General features: G+C 51.5%; 1 protein-coding gene across 10 annotated transcripts in view; it reads left to right on the plus strand.

Moving 5' to 3' along the window:
* The window catches only part of KLHDC8A (kelch domain containing 8A), a 38,199-nt gene extending 24,147 nt beyond the window's left edge, over positions 1 to 14,052 (plus strand). For 9 of the 10 annotated variants that reach the window (XM_034767172.1, XM_034767179.1, XM_034767178.1 and 6 more), the window contains 4 exons: positions 5,753 to 5,917; positions 9,596 to 9,811; positions 10,781 to 10,882; positions 12,471 to 12,664. In XM_034767172.1, coding sequence (XP_034623063.1) covers positions 5,753 to 5,917; positions 9,596 to 9,811; positions 10,781 to 10,882; positions 12,471 to 12,664 — 677 coding nt within the window. Of the gene's footprint in view, positions 1 to 5,752; positions 5,918 to 9,595; positions 9,812 to 10,780; positions 10,883 to 12,470 lie in introns of all 10 variants that reach the window. The other variant, XM_034767180.1, reaches the window with a different exon arrangement.
* The last annotated feature ends 2,050 nt before the right edge of the window (positions 14,053 to 16,102 follow it).

The following is a 16,102-nucleotide window of genomic DNA, read 5'->3' on the forward strand; positions in this document are numbered from 1 at the left end:
TTGTTTCCTAGGCAGCGTGTGGGGAATGGCACTACAGAGAGAAAGGGTGGAGGGTAAGGTGAGAGTTCAATTTATGCATCTAGCCAAACAGCTTTCAGAGACTCTTGGGGCGGTGGGGGGCTTTGAACAGGGGCAAGGAAGCAATCCCCCTTCCCAAACCCTGCACTGAGAACTTGAGATGAGCCTTATCTGAGGTTGGAGAAGTTGGGTCAGCTAGACCCCTCCTCCTTGCAATGTCCAAACAAGGCAGGACTGGACCAGAACCACTGTAAAGAGGACTTTTCACTGAGGCTGCTGAAACCAGACAGATCCGGTGGTTCCCTCTGGCTCTTCAGCTCTGCCTGTGGACGGTGAGCACTCTTATGGCCGTGATTATTTTAGACAGGCAAAGCTGCATTGCTGGAATCCAAACTTTCCCAATGTTGGGTGACTTTTGGATCCCAGGTTTTGGCTTGGGCCCAGCTCTAGTTCTGCAGGATTTCTGTAAGTCAGAGTTGCCAATAGGGGTGTTAGAGATGTAGGGCCCAGTTCTGCTCTCAGTTACACAAGTTTCAATCCTGGATTGAATGGGGAGCAGAATTTGGTCCTTGGAATGGTCCCCTTCACGTGCATTTCCAAGGCCTTATGGCCTGATTGTCTCAGATGCTGGCAGGGCTGGTGCTACTATTAAGGCAAACTAAGTGGTTGCCTAAGGCGCCAAGATTTGGGGGTGCCAAAAAGCAGTGCCCCCAATTTTTTTTTTACAGCGTTCCTCCCTGAGCGCGCAGTCGCCGCTCCACTTCTCCCGCCTCCCAGGCTTGCAGCACCAATCAGCTGTTTGGTGCCGCAAGCCTGGGAGAAGAATTAGAGCAGGGGCGGCGTGCCGGGGAGGAGGCAGAGCAGAGGTGAGCTGGGGTGGGGAGGTGTTGCATGGCTCCCCAGGCTGGGGGGATGGGGAGCTGCCGCAGGGGTGCCTCAGGGCGGGAGGGGAGCTGCCGCAGGGCTCCCCACCCCAGCTCACCTCTGCTAGGCCCCCTCCTCGAGCACGCCATCGCTGCTCCACTTCCCCCGCCTCCCAGGCTTGCGGCGCCAATCAGCTGTTTGGTGCCACAGGCCTGGGAGGGGAGGAGAATTAGAGCGGGGGCGGCGTGCTCGGGGAGGAGGCGGAGCAGAGGTGAGCTGGGGTGGGGAGCTGCTGCACGGCTGCCACATGGGAGGGCACCTCAGGACGGAGGGGGGGACAGGGAGCTGCCTCAGGGCTGGGGTGGGGGGTGCAAGGTGGAAGTTTCGCCTAGGGCACAAAACTTCCTTGCACCGGCCCTGGATGCTGGAAACCTAAAGTTCCCGTTCATGTCAGTAGGAGTGATGAGCACTTAGCACCTCTGCAAACCAAGCTACAAGGATCATAAAATGGGTCAGAATCTGTGAGCAGAGACAATTAGTGACTTTCCCTGAAGGGCTACAAATAGGAACAAAGAGCTCTTGGTTGGCATTTATTTCCAAGGGCTTTACAGCTGAGATGGTAGGCTCCTTATCTCTCTCCCGTTTGGGCCATAAGATGGGTGGGATCCACCACTTTATCTGGTTTGGCACTTGTACCACTGCCCTCTGGAGAAACAGACAATGGAGCTGCCGATTCTACCGTAGCCATAATGAGTTACTAAGTAGACAGGTGAAATCATTCTGCCTTCTTGTGACCTGATTTTATTAGAAATGGGAAAAGTCTTGAGCTTTCCCAGGCCCCCCCCCAGCTCAACAGCCTTTCAGAATTCTTCCAGGGACAGGGCTGCAGCTGACCTAGGGCGCCTCGGGGTAGGGCGCATTCACCAGGCGGAAAGCCTTGTGGCCCCGGCTGAGGGAGGGGTGCAGGGGGCCTATTGATTGATTTGCCCTGGGGCCCGGAATTACTGACGGTGGGTCTGCCACCGGCAACACACTCACCCTGCACCACACTGCATGGGCTCCCAGAGCCCCTCTCCACCGGCCCCCTGCGGCACTGTGTGTGTGCTGTCCAGCGCCGGGGGCGATGGAGGATGCACCCCATCACCTAGTGGCCTGATGGGTGAAGGGTCAGGGCTCAGGTGGAGGAGCTGCCGTCACATGTGCCTCCTCCCTCCGCAGACTGCAGCAGCCGCCTCAGCCCGCCCTGCTCCCTTCTAGCCGGAACGGTGGAGCGGCACTGGTGGGCGCAGCGTGAAAGGAGCCGGCCACCGGCCAGCGAGAGAGCGCAGCACTGGGAGTGGCAGCCAGACGCTGCGCAGGGATGCTCCAGGGGTGGCGGACGGGGCTGGCAGAAAGGTGGAGCTGGACCTCCATGCTCTGAATATTGGTGGAGCCCGGCCACCACAGGCCCATATGACCCGCCACCTATGCCCAACGCCCCATTGTGAACCCCCTGAACCTCACGGCCTGTTTAGGGAGCGTGTCAGTAGGTGCATTTTCCAAAAGTCGATGCCCTCATCTTCCTTGGAAAGAGGGTGACAATTTGCCCCTGAAAAGGGCCAGGTTGTGATACCCCTATGGGGCTATTCACGGAATAGGGGGATTCTACAGCATCGGTAGGGATAGCACTGCCGGATCCCAAAATTTGCACCTGTGCAAATGAACCAAGTGCACAAGTGTGAATGCGAGCACTGATGCTTCCCATTGCCCAATTCCCCCTGCTTCCGGTACTGTCATTAGAGACACAAGGGCTCTGATTTGCACCACTGCCTGAATTGAGTGCAAAATGCAGGTACAAATTCTGTGGTGCAAGAAAAGGTGGTGTCTTTTGGTGAGCTCCAAACACTCCTCTTTCCTCTGCCTTTCATAATACTGTGGCATTAAATGGACATACAGAAAATCCTTGTATCAGGGCTCTGGCTTGCCTATCTAGGCATCTTGTTTATAATTTTTAAGCGGAGGCTTGGAATATTGATTTCCTTTGGAATGTGCTGCCATGCGATGAAAAGCCCCAGGCTGGGAGCTGTGTTCTCATGCAATGAGCCCGAAGGTCATTTAGCTTCCTGAGGTGCTCTAGGCAGAAGAGGCGTTCATGATCCAGTCGCCAGACAGCTTCTTTGGAAGTGGTTGGTTGGTTTTTGTTCGTTTTGTTTTTAGGTGGATTAAAAAGGGTACTGTCAAGGCATTTAAAAAACAACAACAACGTTTACCATCATTGAGCCAGTTTCATCCCTGATGCAAGTCTGCTGGCTTAAACAAAGACACACCAGGGATCAGCTTGGCCAGAAAAGCCTGGAACATAAATCCTTCCCACAATATTTTGTCTTCCTTGAGCAGACTGGTTTGTTAGTGTAAGGTTGTTCAGAAGTGCTCGGGGGGAGGGCACCTACACTGGTGTGGTGTTATAGGGTTGCTTGGGATTGCTGAGGGCTTCCTATACCGGTTTATTATTGTAGGGATGCTCAGTCGTGCTCTGCTCTGCGTATGCTGGGGGATTATTATAGGGATGCTCTTGTGGACCAGGTTGCTGCCATTGGGTTCTTGGCTTTCATTTCTGGAAATAAAGCCTGGAAGGTTTGTGTCGGAGAAATCCCCCACACACACGCACACACACACCTCCCTGTTTGTATGTAAAGGATTCCATTGGTGAGGACTGGATTTGTTGTTACCCAGAGACAGATGTGGGTGACGGGCAGTCAGCTATGAACAAATTGGTTCTGTGCCTTGTGTGCGTCCTGGCTCTGACACCGTGGCTTGGGTCACAGGACTAACCATCCTTTGCCTGCTTTGAGGCATTTCAGACGCCCTTCCTAAGTATGGGCTGGAGAGCGCTGTGTTGACTCTTCTGTAATTTGAGTGCACCATCTGTTTCTCTGACCTCATCTCCTCTTCCGGGGAGCAATAGCCAGGTACTTGTATCCCAGCCAGAGTGAAACAACACAGCCTGCTCCTCCACAGCACCTTTCGCACCCTGCCCCCTCAGGGGCTAAACCGCCCCAAAGGTAAACAGTCCCCCCACTTTAACCCCTGTGACGCAGGCCAGGACAATGGGGCATCAGCTGGGTACAGGGAACACCCAGACTGAATAGCAGGAGGGGCTCTGGCTGAGCTCCACATGGGAACCCCAAGGCTGGAATAGCAGGGGGTGCTGCAAGTCAAGACATAGGGCAGCAGCAGGGCGGTGTGAGAGCTCAGGCATGTATCTGGCACCAGCCAGGGATCTTAGTCCTCACTGTCATGAGCCCCATTTCCCCTCACAGAAGGGAGGTCTAGGCATGCTTAATTCTGTTTCCGTGCGGAGGGCTGAACTAGATGATCTCTCGAGATCCCTCCCAGCCCTGCATTTCTATATCCAAAGCAGAGAGCCCCTGTGTTACCAGGCTTTTCCCTCCCCCCACGACCCTCTGGCATTATTTCCCTATTCCCCAGTCATTTATTTGCAGCTCTTTTCCAAGAGCTTATCAGTATCTGGTGGGCACAGGCCTACGCCCTTCTACATGAATGCCAGGGCTGATACAGTAATGCACCTCTGCACTATGGACATTGGGGGAGCTGGGAGAGGAACACTTTCTCCCTGACTGGCTTCTTAAACATGCTTCCGCTGTGCCACCAGTTCTCACCCCTACCATGTGTGCTTTATTGGGCCTGTAGGGTCTGGCCACACTGCAGCTGGCCGTGAGCTTCCCAGCCCAGGCAGGTAGACGTGCTAGCGTGCTAAAAATACCAATGTGGCTGTTCTGGCTCTGGTGCAAGCTCAGGGTCTTGAGCCCACCTGACCCTCTAGGGAGCCCGAGCTCCAGCCCGAGCAGAACGCCCACGTGGTTATTTTTCGCAGGCTAGCTCGAGCCCTGCTTGCGAGAGTTCGCCTGGGCTGGGGGCTCGCTCCCAGCTGCAGTGTAGACATCACCGAAGACTCTGAGATTCAGGCTTGTGAGTTGCTGGGACCGGGGCCGATCGACACAGGGTCGGCTCCGTGAAACGCAGATGCCCCTGTCCGCAGTCACCGTTTGGTGGCCCAGAATAAACCAGACAGGATGATAAAAGCAGATTGGGTGAGAGAATCAAACAAACCCCACCCCTTGGGTGAAGCTGCTTTTCCAGTTCAGAGCACAAAGGTGCTTTATTTGCTGTAGTGCTTAAATATCTGTCTAGGTGCACTGGGAGGGGGATAAAGGTGGATTCATATTCCTTCCATTGTTACGAAAGGGAAGAGAGCCTCTTTGGCAACTGCTTCTGGTTCGTTAACCCTTTCCCTGCCCAGGACAAATGCCATGGTGCACTGGAATGGGCCTGACAGTACAATACCTCCTGGTCTGAGTTATTGCAAAGATTTACATGGCACAGTGGGCACTGCATGAAAACTGAGAGGGTGGCTCCCAAATATCCTTCGTGCCAAGGGACAGTGCTCTAGGCCCAAAGTTAGCTGTGCTCTGGGCAAATACGCCCTCACTTGTAGGGATGTAAATCTATCTCCGAACAGATCAGTGGCTCTGAGGTTCTCGAGAGCGCTGTTTACACGGAAGGAAGAGCAGCACTGCGGGGTAGTGGAGAGGGCACTGAACTGGGGCTCAAAAGAATCTCCATTACCTCTTAGCAGTACAAGGGCTAGAACCTAGAGTTCAGCAGTTCTGATTCCAACCAGTAGAGGCCAGTGCAACGTGCCCAGGCATGCACCAACGCACGCTGGCATGTTGACATGCATGCAGTGCATGCATTTTTGCACCCTGGAGATTGCCCTGAGGGCAAGTGTCTTTTTCATTGTCCCAGGAAATAATTAGGATCTGGATGCATTCCTGAGCCCTTGTGGCCTCTGCTTCTCTGCCCTCTGCAGACTACAGAGTCTACGCGGCTGGCGGGATGGGACTGGACCTGCGGCCTCACAACTATATGCAGCACTACGACATGCTCAAGGACATCTGGGTGTCACTCGCGACCATGCCCACGCCCAGGTACGCTGCCACCTCCTTCCTGCGGGGCACCAAGATCTACGTGCTCGGTAAGGATGGGCCTTGGCTGCCTCCTTCCTTGTTCTTCTGTAGGGATCTGCTGGACAATAGCGCCTCCAATCCGTGTGCTCCTGTGAATGCTGAGGGTGAGAGAATTCCTAGAACAGACCCAGACTGACCTAAAACCTCATAGGAGGTTCTGGAAGCTGCTTCCGTCCACCCCCAAGTGGTGATTTTAATGCATCCCATGGGTTTAGCCACCATTAGAAATACCAGGCCTGCTTTTGCATCTGCTGAAGTCAGTGGGAATTTGGCCATTGGCACCAGCAGGCTCAGGGTTGGGTCTGTTATGAGCGAGATAAGTTGCCCACTCAAGTTGCAGACCAGAGATACCTGCACAAGCGCCTGGCCTTTAATAACCATAAAAATGCTCTGTGTCTATACAGAGACAGTTTATGTCTTCAAAGCACTGTACAGACATAAGGGTCTGATCCTGAATGACAAAACCCCACTGATGTCAGGATGTCCTTGTCCCTTTGTGGGGAGTAGGTATCATTATCCTCCTCTTATAGATGGGGAAACTGAGGCAGGGGTACAGCACTACTTGCTTAAGGTCACACAGCAAGTCAGTGGCAAAGCTTGGATCAAAACCAAGGAGCCGTGACTACACTCAAATCCCCAGGCAATGTTGTCTCTCTTAAGGTTGCTACAGAAAAGAACCTTTGATGCATTTGAAGTTCATCCACAGCATGCAAGGCCCTACAGCAAACGCACATTTCCAGTCTTCAAAGACATGCCAAGCACCTGAACGGGAAATAGATGTATTCATTTGCATTTGATTTATAAAAAGAATAATATGGCATCTTTTGACATTAAGTACTAGCTGTCTAGGCCATTCTGTCTGTCATTTTGAGTTCTCGCCCATGCTATGGGCGGCACCAGTGCTGAACCCAATCTGAATTGCAAAAGCCCTTGAGCTGGCAGTACCCATCTTGCTGTGAACTAGTCTTGATTACATTGGCACATATTTAAATACCTTTCAGTGCTAGCTATCCAGTGTTCTAAGTGCGGAACATGAAGTGCCTGGTGCATAAAAAGGACATGTTTTCATTGCATGAAACAGAAGCTGGGAAAAGTCTAGTTCTATTTAGTTTCAGGTTCAGGCTGTTGAATTCAAATGAATATTTTAATAATTCTTTTAAAAAAATGTCCTTCACAGTGTTACTAATGGCACTTCTAGACTGTTATAAAGGAGAGAATTTAAAGCATGAACCAGTGTTCTGAACTCTAGTAATCTTATTGTAAGTCTTGGGATATTTGGTGTTTTTTCTTATAGCCCCAGCTCCTGGAGTCATGTGATTATTTGAGGCTCTGAGCTTTTATTTTTGTTTTTAAAAAACAAAAACAAACTACCTTTCCAGAACACATGATTGCAGAGAAGCGCTTGTAAACATAAATCCTAAAGACTAAGGAGGCAAATAAAAAGCACAACACTTATTTTTTAAAAAAAATCTCAGTCTTTGTCACATTCTCAGGGTTTTTGATGGCCCGACTCGTGATTTCAGAGGGGTTGCAGTTGGCAGTGCTGAACCACCATCAGTTACACATTCCTACTGTTTCCTTTTTTGCACTTCACTCTCCTTAGGTTGCATTTACATTTGAACTGGGAGGTGTGATTCCCAGCTTGCATAGACATGCCTGTGCTAGTATAGCCGGAGTAGCATGGATGGTGGCTGGGGCTACTGCCCAAGTACGTACCTGGAGGTCTGAGTGGGTACATGCTCGGGCGCCTAGCCCAAACCACCACCGGTGCTACCCTGGCGACACCACTATTTTTAGCATGCCATCTAACAAACCTACACAAACTGGGAATCACACCTCCCAGCTCCCATGTAGAAGTAGCCTTAGGTCAATCATTTCCACTTACTGCCCACAGTCCGTTTAATTTTCAGGTCCTTTTGCACTAGCTCAGTGCTGTGGCATTTGGGTTCTCGCCCCTACAAGGGAATGCTAAATTCAGAATCCGTCAAGGAGGAGGGGCACAGAAGATCACCCCAATGTTCCATGTAGTCCAGTGTTCTGTTTCCGGCAGCAACAAGCACCACAATATTAACCGTTATGATGATTTTGAATGGAAGTTGGGAACCAACTTCCTTAGCAGTTAGGTAGCTGGTGTGCTTGAGAACACTGGCGATCAGCTGAGAGTATTGTGCCATTGTTTCCTAGTGCTCCCCCATCTCTGTCAGCATCCACCCGTTGTCTCTTGTCTTACACTTGGACTGTAAGCTCCTTGGGGCAGGGACCATTTCTCTGGTCTGTGTTTGTATCTAGCACAACAGGATCCTTCTCCGTGCCCGGGGTTCCTAGGTGCTCCCACAATGCAAATAATTAATAATCATTATTAGGCTGTTCTGAAAATCTCAGCCACTGGCTTTTGTACAGCCCTATCCCACCGCTAACCTCCTGAAAGCCTCAGATGTTGTCTTCCCACTTCCTGTCGTTGACTCTTCCCCCCTAGGGCTGACCTTCCCCTGCACCCCCCGGCTTCGTGGCAGTGACGTTTCCATGTGCTGTCGTCCTAGAGCAGCTGGGCTCCATGATAGCTGTGCGGCAAGGAGCGCCACACACATCAAATCACATTTTTAACCTTGTTCAGGGAACTGAGTGATTCGTTTATTTATTGATTTTTAAAGGTTGCTTGGTGAGAATAAGTGCTGGTGAAATGTGCTGTACTGACAGCTCTGGAAGCTGATGGTCTCTGTTTAGCTACAGGGCTGGCACGGACAAGCTTCTCCCATTCACTGCCCTGCCCCTGTGCCTCATCCCTGACCGGAGGGGATTCCCCCCCCCCCCAGGGGCAAGAGGAGAGTTTAATCTCTATGGCCCAGTCAACCCCTGCCAACAGCTGAGACAGTGGCTTTGGATAGATGGTCAACTCCATTGGTAACTGGGCTTATTACCATTATTATTAATTTGTATTGCTGTAGCAACCAAAGGTCCCTCTTAGGATCAGGGGTCCATTGTGCTAGGTGCTGTACACACACCTAGGAAGAGACAGTCCCTGCCCCCAAAGAGCTTCCAGTTAGAGAAAAATGCTCAGAAAATGGGATTTCTTTCCTTTTCCACTCTATACGCTGGCCTCCATGGTCAGATCACATCTCCCATGATGCACCACAGTTTCTCCTCTGTTAGAGGAGTCCCTGGCTGTGGTGCATCATAGGAGATGTAGTCCAGCCAGGGAGCTTAGCCTATAGAGGAGAATGGGAGCATGAGGCACCTGAACTACAGCACCCATGAGGCACTGCAGCAACGTTTCAGATTACAAATGTTTTGGGGTTTGGGTGTTCGGTTTTTCGATGAAAAAAATCAAAATTTTCCACAGAAAGCTGACACTGTTCCTGATATTTTTCATTTAGTTGAAAACCCAATTTTCCATTGAAAAACCGTTTTGGATGGAAGGTTTCTGACCAGCCTTGCTTGCAATCTAATTTAAGACTAAGACACATCCAGTGAGTGTGGCAGATGAAAGCAGAGGAGGGAGGATAAGGGAAATAATAATAAGGTGGTTACCTAAGTTCCGTCGTATGGTTCTGTATTGTCTGAAACCTGCCACACTCATTTCAACTGCCAGGTAAGTTACTCCCAGTTAGTCTGTGCTTCTCCCAGAGCCTGGAGGCAGCTAACTGACAAACTGCCCTGGGATGCTTCTGTCCCCATGTCTGTCCCAGGTGGGAGGCAGTCCAAATACGCCATCAATGCCTTCGAGGTCTTTGACACAGAGACCAGGTCATGGACCAAGTTCCCCAGCATCCCCAGCAAAAGGGCCTTCTCCAGCTTCGTGCCCACGGAGAACAACCTCTTCAGTCTCGGGGGGTTGCGGCAGGGCAGGCTGTACCGGCAGCCCAAGTTCATGAAGACTGTGGATGTGTTTGACATTGAGCAAGGTGGGTGCCCGTGAGGTCCAATGCTTGCAGGTGAGGCGCGTGTGTGATATGAAGAACAATATCTTTTAAGTCAACAAAGGCTTAAAGACACATAGCTAGAGCTATACATAGGTGGGCTCAGAGGGATCTGCAGCTCCCATTGGCTTTGTTGAGGGTCGAGGCACGCTGCCTCCTGCAGGATTGACTGCGGATTGCTTGCACCCAGCTCTGCAGAAGGAATGCCATCAATAGTAAAAAAACAAACTAGCCATGCAGTCTGCGGGTGGCAAACCCATTGTCCAGGCAGCTGGCTCTAATACCAAACTCTCTCCTGGACACTGCCCTGAGAGACCCTGGCCAGCTGTGACATAGGCTTATACAAGCCAGGGCAATGCCTGGCAAACAGGCTTTATGGAGGTGGAGAGGCCAGCAGGGTTTGGTTCAGTTGTGCTGCACCTGTTTGTACACAGGTAAGATCTGCATGGAGCACATTGAATCTCAGCTGTTCTCCCTTCAGTAAGGAAACCCCAAGCAGGGCCTTGGTTTCCCCTGGCTTGCCGGTGTGTCTGGGCTAGTGTGAAATGCAAGAGTTTTGCTTGGCGAGGGAGGGGATGTTCATGCCAACTTTCTGGAGATGGGCACAGGCTGTAAAATCTGAATCCAGATTTTCCAGCAGCCCACAGTTTGGATCCAAGGTTCAGTTCTGCCTGTTGTAAAGGTAGGACAAGGGCCTTTTGCAAAATCAATATCCTCTTCTGAGCTCAGATTTCAAATACCCAGTGCCTGGCTGGGATTTTGGCTCAGGTCCATCTTTAACTTCACCCCGTGTGAAGTTAGTACCCCTCCCAGTGACTTTTGACTCTGTGTCTGGGGTTCAAACAGAACCAAAGATTCTGAGCAAAACTCCCCGACAAACCACTGAGTTTCACCAGGAATGTGGTGAACTGCCGAGTTTAGCACGGTTCGTCTGTCTGTCCTTTCTCTCCTCAGGTGGCTGGATGAAGATGGAACGCTCCTCCTTCCTAAAGAAAAGGCGAGCGGACTTTGTCGCTGGCTACTTGAAAGGAAGGGTCATCGTGGCCGGGGGGCTAGGTGAGGAACAACTGGAGGGGAAGGGTAACCTTTCCAAAAGCACTGAAGTGATTTAGGAGCCTAAGCCCCATTTTCAAAAGTAACTTAAGCACTTCAGAGCCCAAATCCCATTAACTTTCAGTGAGCCTTAGGGAGATTTTCAAAGGCAGGTTGACTTTCAACGGGAGCTAGGTGTCTAACTGCCACGCGAAGCTATGAAAATCTCCCCATTAGTCTCCTGTGTCATTCAGGCACTTTGGGAAATCTCACCTGAATTGGGCAAGACTTTCACAGGTCTCTGTTGATTTTGGGTGGCTGCATTTTTGGCTGCCCAGCACAGGACCCTGGAAGGGGCCTGATTTTTCTGTTGAGTACCTGCCTTCTGAAAATGAAGCCTCTTTTGGGTATCTTAAGTTGGGCACCCAAAAGTGGAGCCATCCGAAATCACTAGTCACTTATGAAAATCAAGGCTGAAATCTTCTTCTGTCTCATGCGATGCTTGTGAGGTACAAATCTCTTTTCCAGCCCTCCCTCAAGTTCTGGGTAACGCGTTACCTGCGAGCTTCCACTCCCGTTCGGAGACACCTGTGCAAGAGTTCACGCCCTGCCCCACAAATTCATATTGTCGCTGCTAGGTGTTTGGGAGCCATCCTTTATGGTAGTTGTTTCTTCCTGGGTAGTTGTGAGGGATGGTGCAGGGGGTTCACTGCGTGGCACCTTCTAGCTGCTGACTGCAGCCTTAACGAGTACAAAACAGCAACTCCATCGAAGGGCATCGTGGGTCCTGAGGAGCTAGTGTGGCACAGTTGCTATTGTAGGGTAAGGGTGTCGCCTGGTGCAGCTGCAGAGACTAGAGGTCGTCACCCATTTTGGACAGCAGGGGGCAGACCAGTCACTATAAGCGGCAGCAGGCTCTGGTTTCTGTGTCCTGCAATACTTGAAAAGAAAGAAATTATTCAATGCAAGTTCTTGTTGCTGCCCTTCCTGTACCTCAGTTTCCCGCAGTGGGGCTAAGAATACTGGCCTCCCTTGTAAAGTGCTGCTTTGAGATACATGGCTGAAAAGTGCTACATAAGAGCTAGGTGTTATTTTTATTTGTTTCAGAGTAGCAGCCATGTTAGTCTGTATCCACAAAAAGAACAGGAGTACTTGTGGCACCTTAGAGACTAACAAATTTATTAGAGCATAAGCTTTTGTGGACTTCTTCGGATGAAGTGGGCTGTAGTCCACGAAAGCTTATGCTCTAATAAATTTGTTAGTCTCTAAGGTGCCACAAGTACTCCTGTTGTTTTTATTTGTATGATTAACACAAAGAACAGAGTGAGCAAGACTGGAAGCGGGAGCTGGCAGGTATCACCTTGGGTTCTGCATGACCACCCAGAGAAGTCTTTGTTCTATGTAGCATCCTCATGGGAGGTGGGGGGAAGAGATGACAGAATGAGGCCATTTCTGCTTTTGGATCATTGCCCCAAATTTCTTTTCTGATCAAATCTGATTTTTCCCCCCATTATTTTTATATATTTATCCTGTCTCCACAACACATTTGCTCTTCCTCCCCTCCCCTCCCTGCCTCCTCCCCCTCCCCGCCATCCCACTTTGGCTCTTTCAGGGAACCAGCCAACGGTCCTAGAGTCAGCTGAAGCCTTCCACCCAGGGAAGAACAAATGGGAGAGCCTGCCACCCATGCCGACCCCCCGCTGCACCTGCTCCAGCATCGTGGTGAAGAACTGCCTGCTGGCCGTTGGCGGAGTGAACCAGGGCTTGAGTGATGCAGTGGAGGCACTGTGCGTCTCTGACTCCTAGCCACCCCCTTTCCAATTCCCACCCCCTGGCAAGTCCAGCTCTGAGATCCTGGGAAAGTGGCAGTGGCAGTGATGCTGTCAGGATCAGCCTTGCGTAGTTTGCACCCTGCTCTCTCCTGCTGCACCTCTAGCTGCCTTCACAGGACGTCCCGGGGAAGGTAGGCAGCACCCCACCCTCGTGCGCACACCTCTGAAGCGAACGCTACTCTGAAGCTGTTGGCCAGCAGGGGCTCCTGGTCGTCTATTAGCCAGTCTTGGTACCCAGGGGCATCACCCCTTCATCTCCACCTCCATCCAGGACCCCTCGGTCCTATGCCAGCCCCGAATTGCTGAAGAATGCACCAGCCTTGTACCGCAGTGCGGGAGATTGACCAGCCTAGGAGGAGCACTTTGGTTGGGGGTGATCCACTCTGACCACCTGCAAAGGTCCAAGAAGGAGCTTGGCTGAGAAGAGCGCCCCATGGAGTCAGAACATCGTGTACCCCGCCATTGGGAAAGGACCCTTTAGATCAGGGTATGCCAGGGCTACGTCCTCATACTCTACTATGCTTCTCTAACCGTGGCTCAGAGCTGCAGCGCTCACATGAAAACCCCATGTAGCCAGACACGCTGGTTAAAGAAACCCCACTGACTCCATTGTTTGGGTGGAACCAGCCTTCCTGTTCTGTTGTGACATTATGCTTGCCAAGCACCCAGGGTGCAAGACATCCTTCCCAGCGCAGAACCCCTTGGCGAGCTACAGAGGAACTTCCTAATCATATAAGCTAGAATGGATGGTGAGCGCCGTCAGCCAGAGAGGAGCCAGTCCATGTCTGGATTGACAGCAACTTCATTGCCCATTAACTTGTAGATTTTGCCCATTGCTTGTGCCCGGAGCTGAAGCCAAGCGTTGCCAGCACTCCTGGGTGTGCTCTGACAGATGGAGGCATGGAGGGCTAGTTTGAGGACTGTTTGAAGCAAATGGATGATTCTGCATTTAGCATAGAACAGGCAGATCTGCCTTCACTCGTTCTGACACAGAGATGGGGCCGAGCTGCAACATTCAGATCTGGTTCCAGGTTGGGATTTTAATGCCCATGATGCTCCGGGGTGTTCAGATCCAGGATTTCACTTTGGTTCACTTCACAGATAAAAGACCATTTGCAAAACCTTGACCCCGAGCTAACTTTGGATTTCCAACACTCCGAAAGTTTAGGGGATGGCTTTGGACCCACCTCTACGTACACGCGTCCCACAGAGAAGCCAGAATGCAACAGTGGTCTCTTCCTTTTCCTTGGTTTTGTTTAAATTTGTATCTGTGGTTTGTGGCCAAATGCTCTTTGATGGATGGGTTGCGATTCTTGCTCATAGCAGCAGCACAATTAAAACCTGTATTCGCTGAGCAAAGGCTCTTTGCAGTGAGATTCTGTAGGTTCCTCCCTGCTACAGAGGGATCAAATTGGGGAGCTGCAAAGCTGGGACATGGACTAAAGGGAGGGGGAGCCAGCCTGGGAAATTCTTATTGTCTCTAGCAAGCGTACAGACTGACATTGAAGGCCCTGCACTAGGGCAGCCTTCACGCTGCTGCAGCCCCCAGCCTCGCTGGCTTATTGTCTACATTCCTTAATAAAGTCATTCGCCTTGGAGGAAACTGGGATTTACCAGTGAACATCCCTCCCCATCCTGTGCAGAACAAGCCAGGGTGTAGCTGCAGGGCGGGGGGTTGGGGAGAGGAAGCTGCCTGGCTTAGCCAGAGCCAATCGCAGGTATAAACCGCCTAAGACCCTTCCATGCTTCCTGCCTTTGAAAGAGCCCAGTAGTTGTCAACGTTATTTGTGACGGGGCAAGCGCTCAGGGGACAGGCTTTGTCGATGAGAACAAAGCCAGGCTCTCCCTGGGCAGCCAGACATAGCTGCCCATGCTAATCCCCTGGCCACACCGCACGGGGCAGAGCCATGGGACAAGCCGGCCGCTAGCAGGGAGCGCTTCCCTGATCAGAACAGAGAAGGGGAGTTCGTTTTCTCCTACCAGCTGTGCTGTCACCATGTTCTAAAACAGCCCTTGTGCTTCTCCCGGTGGCTGGCCTGCACGGTTCTCAGAAAGAAATCCCTATCCATGCGGCTCAAGCTAAGTCATGTTTAAACGTGACTCGTACCAGCATAGAGCAATCACTGGGCCTGTCTGCAATAGGGGAGGTTGAGCACCATTTTCTCGGCTGGGTGGTTATAGCCGTGGGTATGGAAGGGTGTTTCAGCCTTGCTGCTACCGCCCTGGCCTTCTGCTGTTTGGACTTGTAGCTACTTTAGGATTCTAGGATGAAAGGCCTGCTGGGAGTGCAGAGCGCGGGGTGACTGTTAACATGTTCCGAGTAGCGGTGACTGGAGATGCTAAGGGGCCAGGCAATGGATGAGAGGGGCTGGGGACAAGGCCTCTGGGGCATTTGTGCCACCACAGGGCTGGGGACGGATGGGGGGTTGTTGCCATGGCAGGGTGGGGTGGTTGGGGTACTGGTGCCACCGTAGGGCCAAGAAAGCCCAGGGAAATGGGGCCTTGAGGTAGTTTTAGCACTTTGAAACAATCCATAAAGGTAGCTGCAATTAGCCAAAGGAGCGGAGACACAGGTGCTTGCAGAGCTCCTGGCACGCCAAGTCCGGCCCATTCACAGTGCTTTGCTGCTTAGCCTCCCGCCCTACGTGAGCTGCTTGTTCCTCTGCTGGGCTGCTCCCCCTCTCTGAGGGCAGACGCCTGGCAGCGGGGTCGTCACCAGATTACGTTCCCACAACACTACAGGGAGCAGGGAGAGAGCCAGCCCAGCACCGCAGCAGCCACAGCCGATTGTAACCGGTGATAACCAAGCCATTGTTGATCGGCCTCCCGTCTTCCCATAGCAGATGCTGCGTGAGACACAGGAGCTCTGCCCTCCCAAGGTAACTACACCAAAGCCCTGCTATAACCCAGGGATCGAAAAGCACTCCAAGAGCACATCTTGTCCAGCCCCTTCTCAGCCCAGTGCAGGACTGTTCCCTACTGAATAGTGTCATGTACTGTGCATCTGTGTATCACTGCCCTCTCCTGGATAGAGTCAGAACGGCTCAGCTGTGTCATAGGCCCTATACTGCTAGCAGATAATGGGAATTCCCAAATGGCAGGGACTTGAGCTCTAAGCCATGAGCACCTAAATTCTATCCTTGCAGTTGTTGTGAAGTTCCCAGTGTGTGGCCTAGTGACAGCAGGGAAATCTTTGTTGTTACAACGTTGTAATTTTTGAACAACTTTAAAAATCTCATTTACATATTTTTGTTAAAAAAAATCACAGAAATTTCAAACAAACTGGAAAAAAAAATCCTTTTTAAACTGTTGCACAAAATATACATTTCTCTTGCCCAGCACACCAGCTGCCAGGCTGTGGCGGATGCTAGCAGAGTGAGGGGATGCAGAACATTGTTGGGAACACCAGAGG

The sequence above is a fragment of the Trachemys scripta genome, chromosome 4 (genome assembly GCF_013100865.1).
Source record: "Trachemys scripta elegans isolate TJP31775 chromosome 4, CAS_Tse_1.0, whole genome shotgun sequence".
Lineage (NCBI taxonomy): Eukaryota > Metazoa > Chordata > Testudines > Emydidae > Trachemys > Trachemys scripta.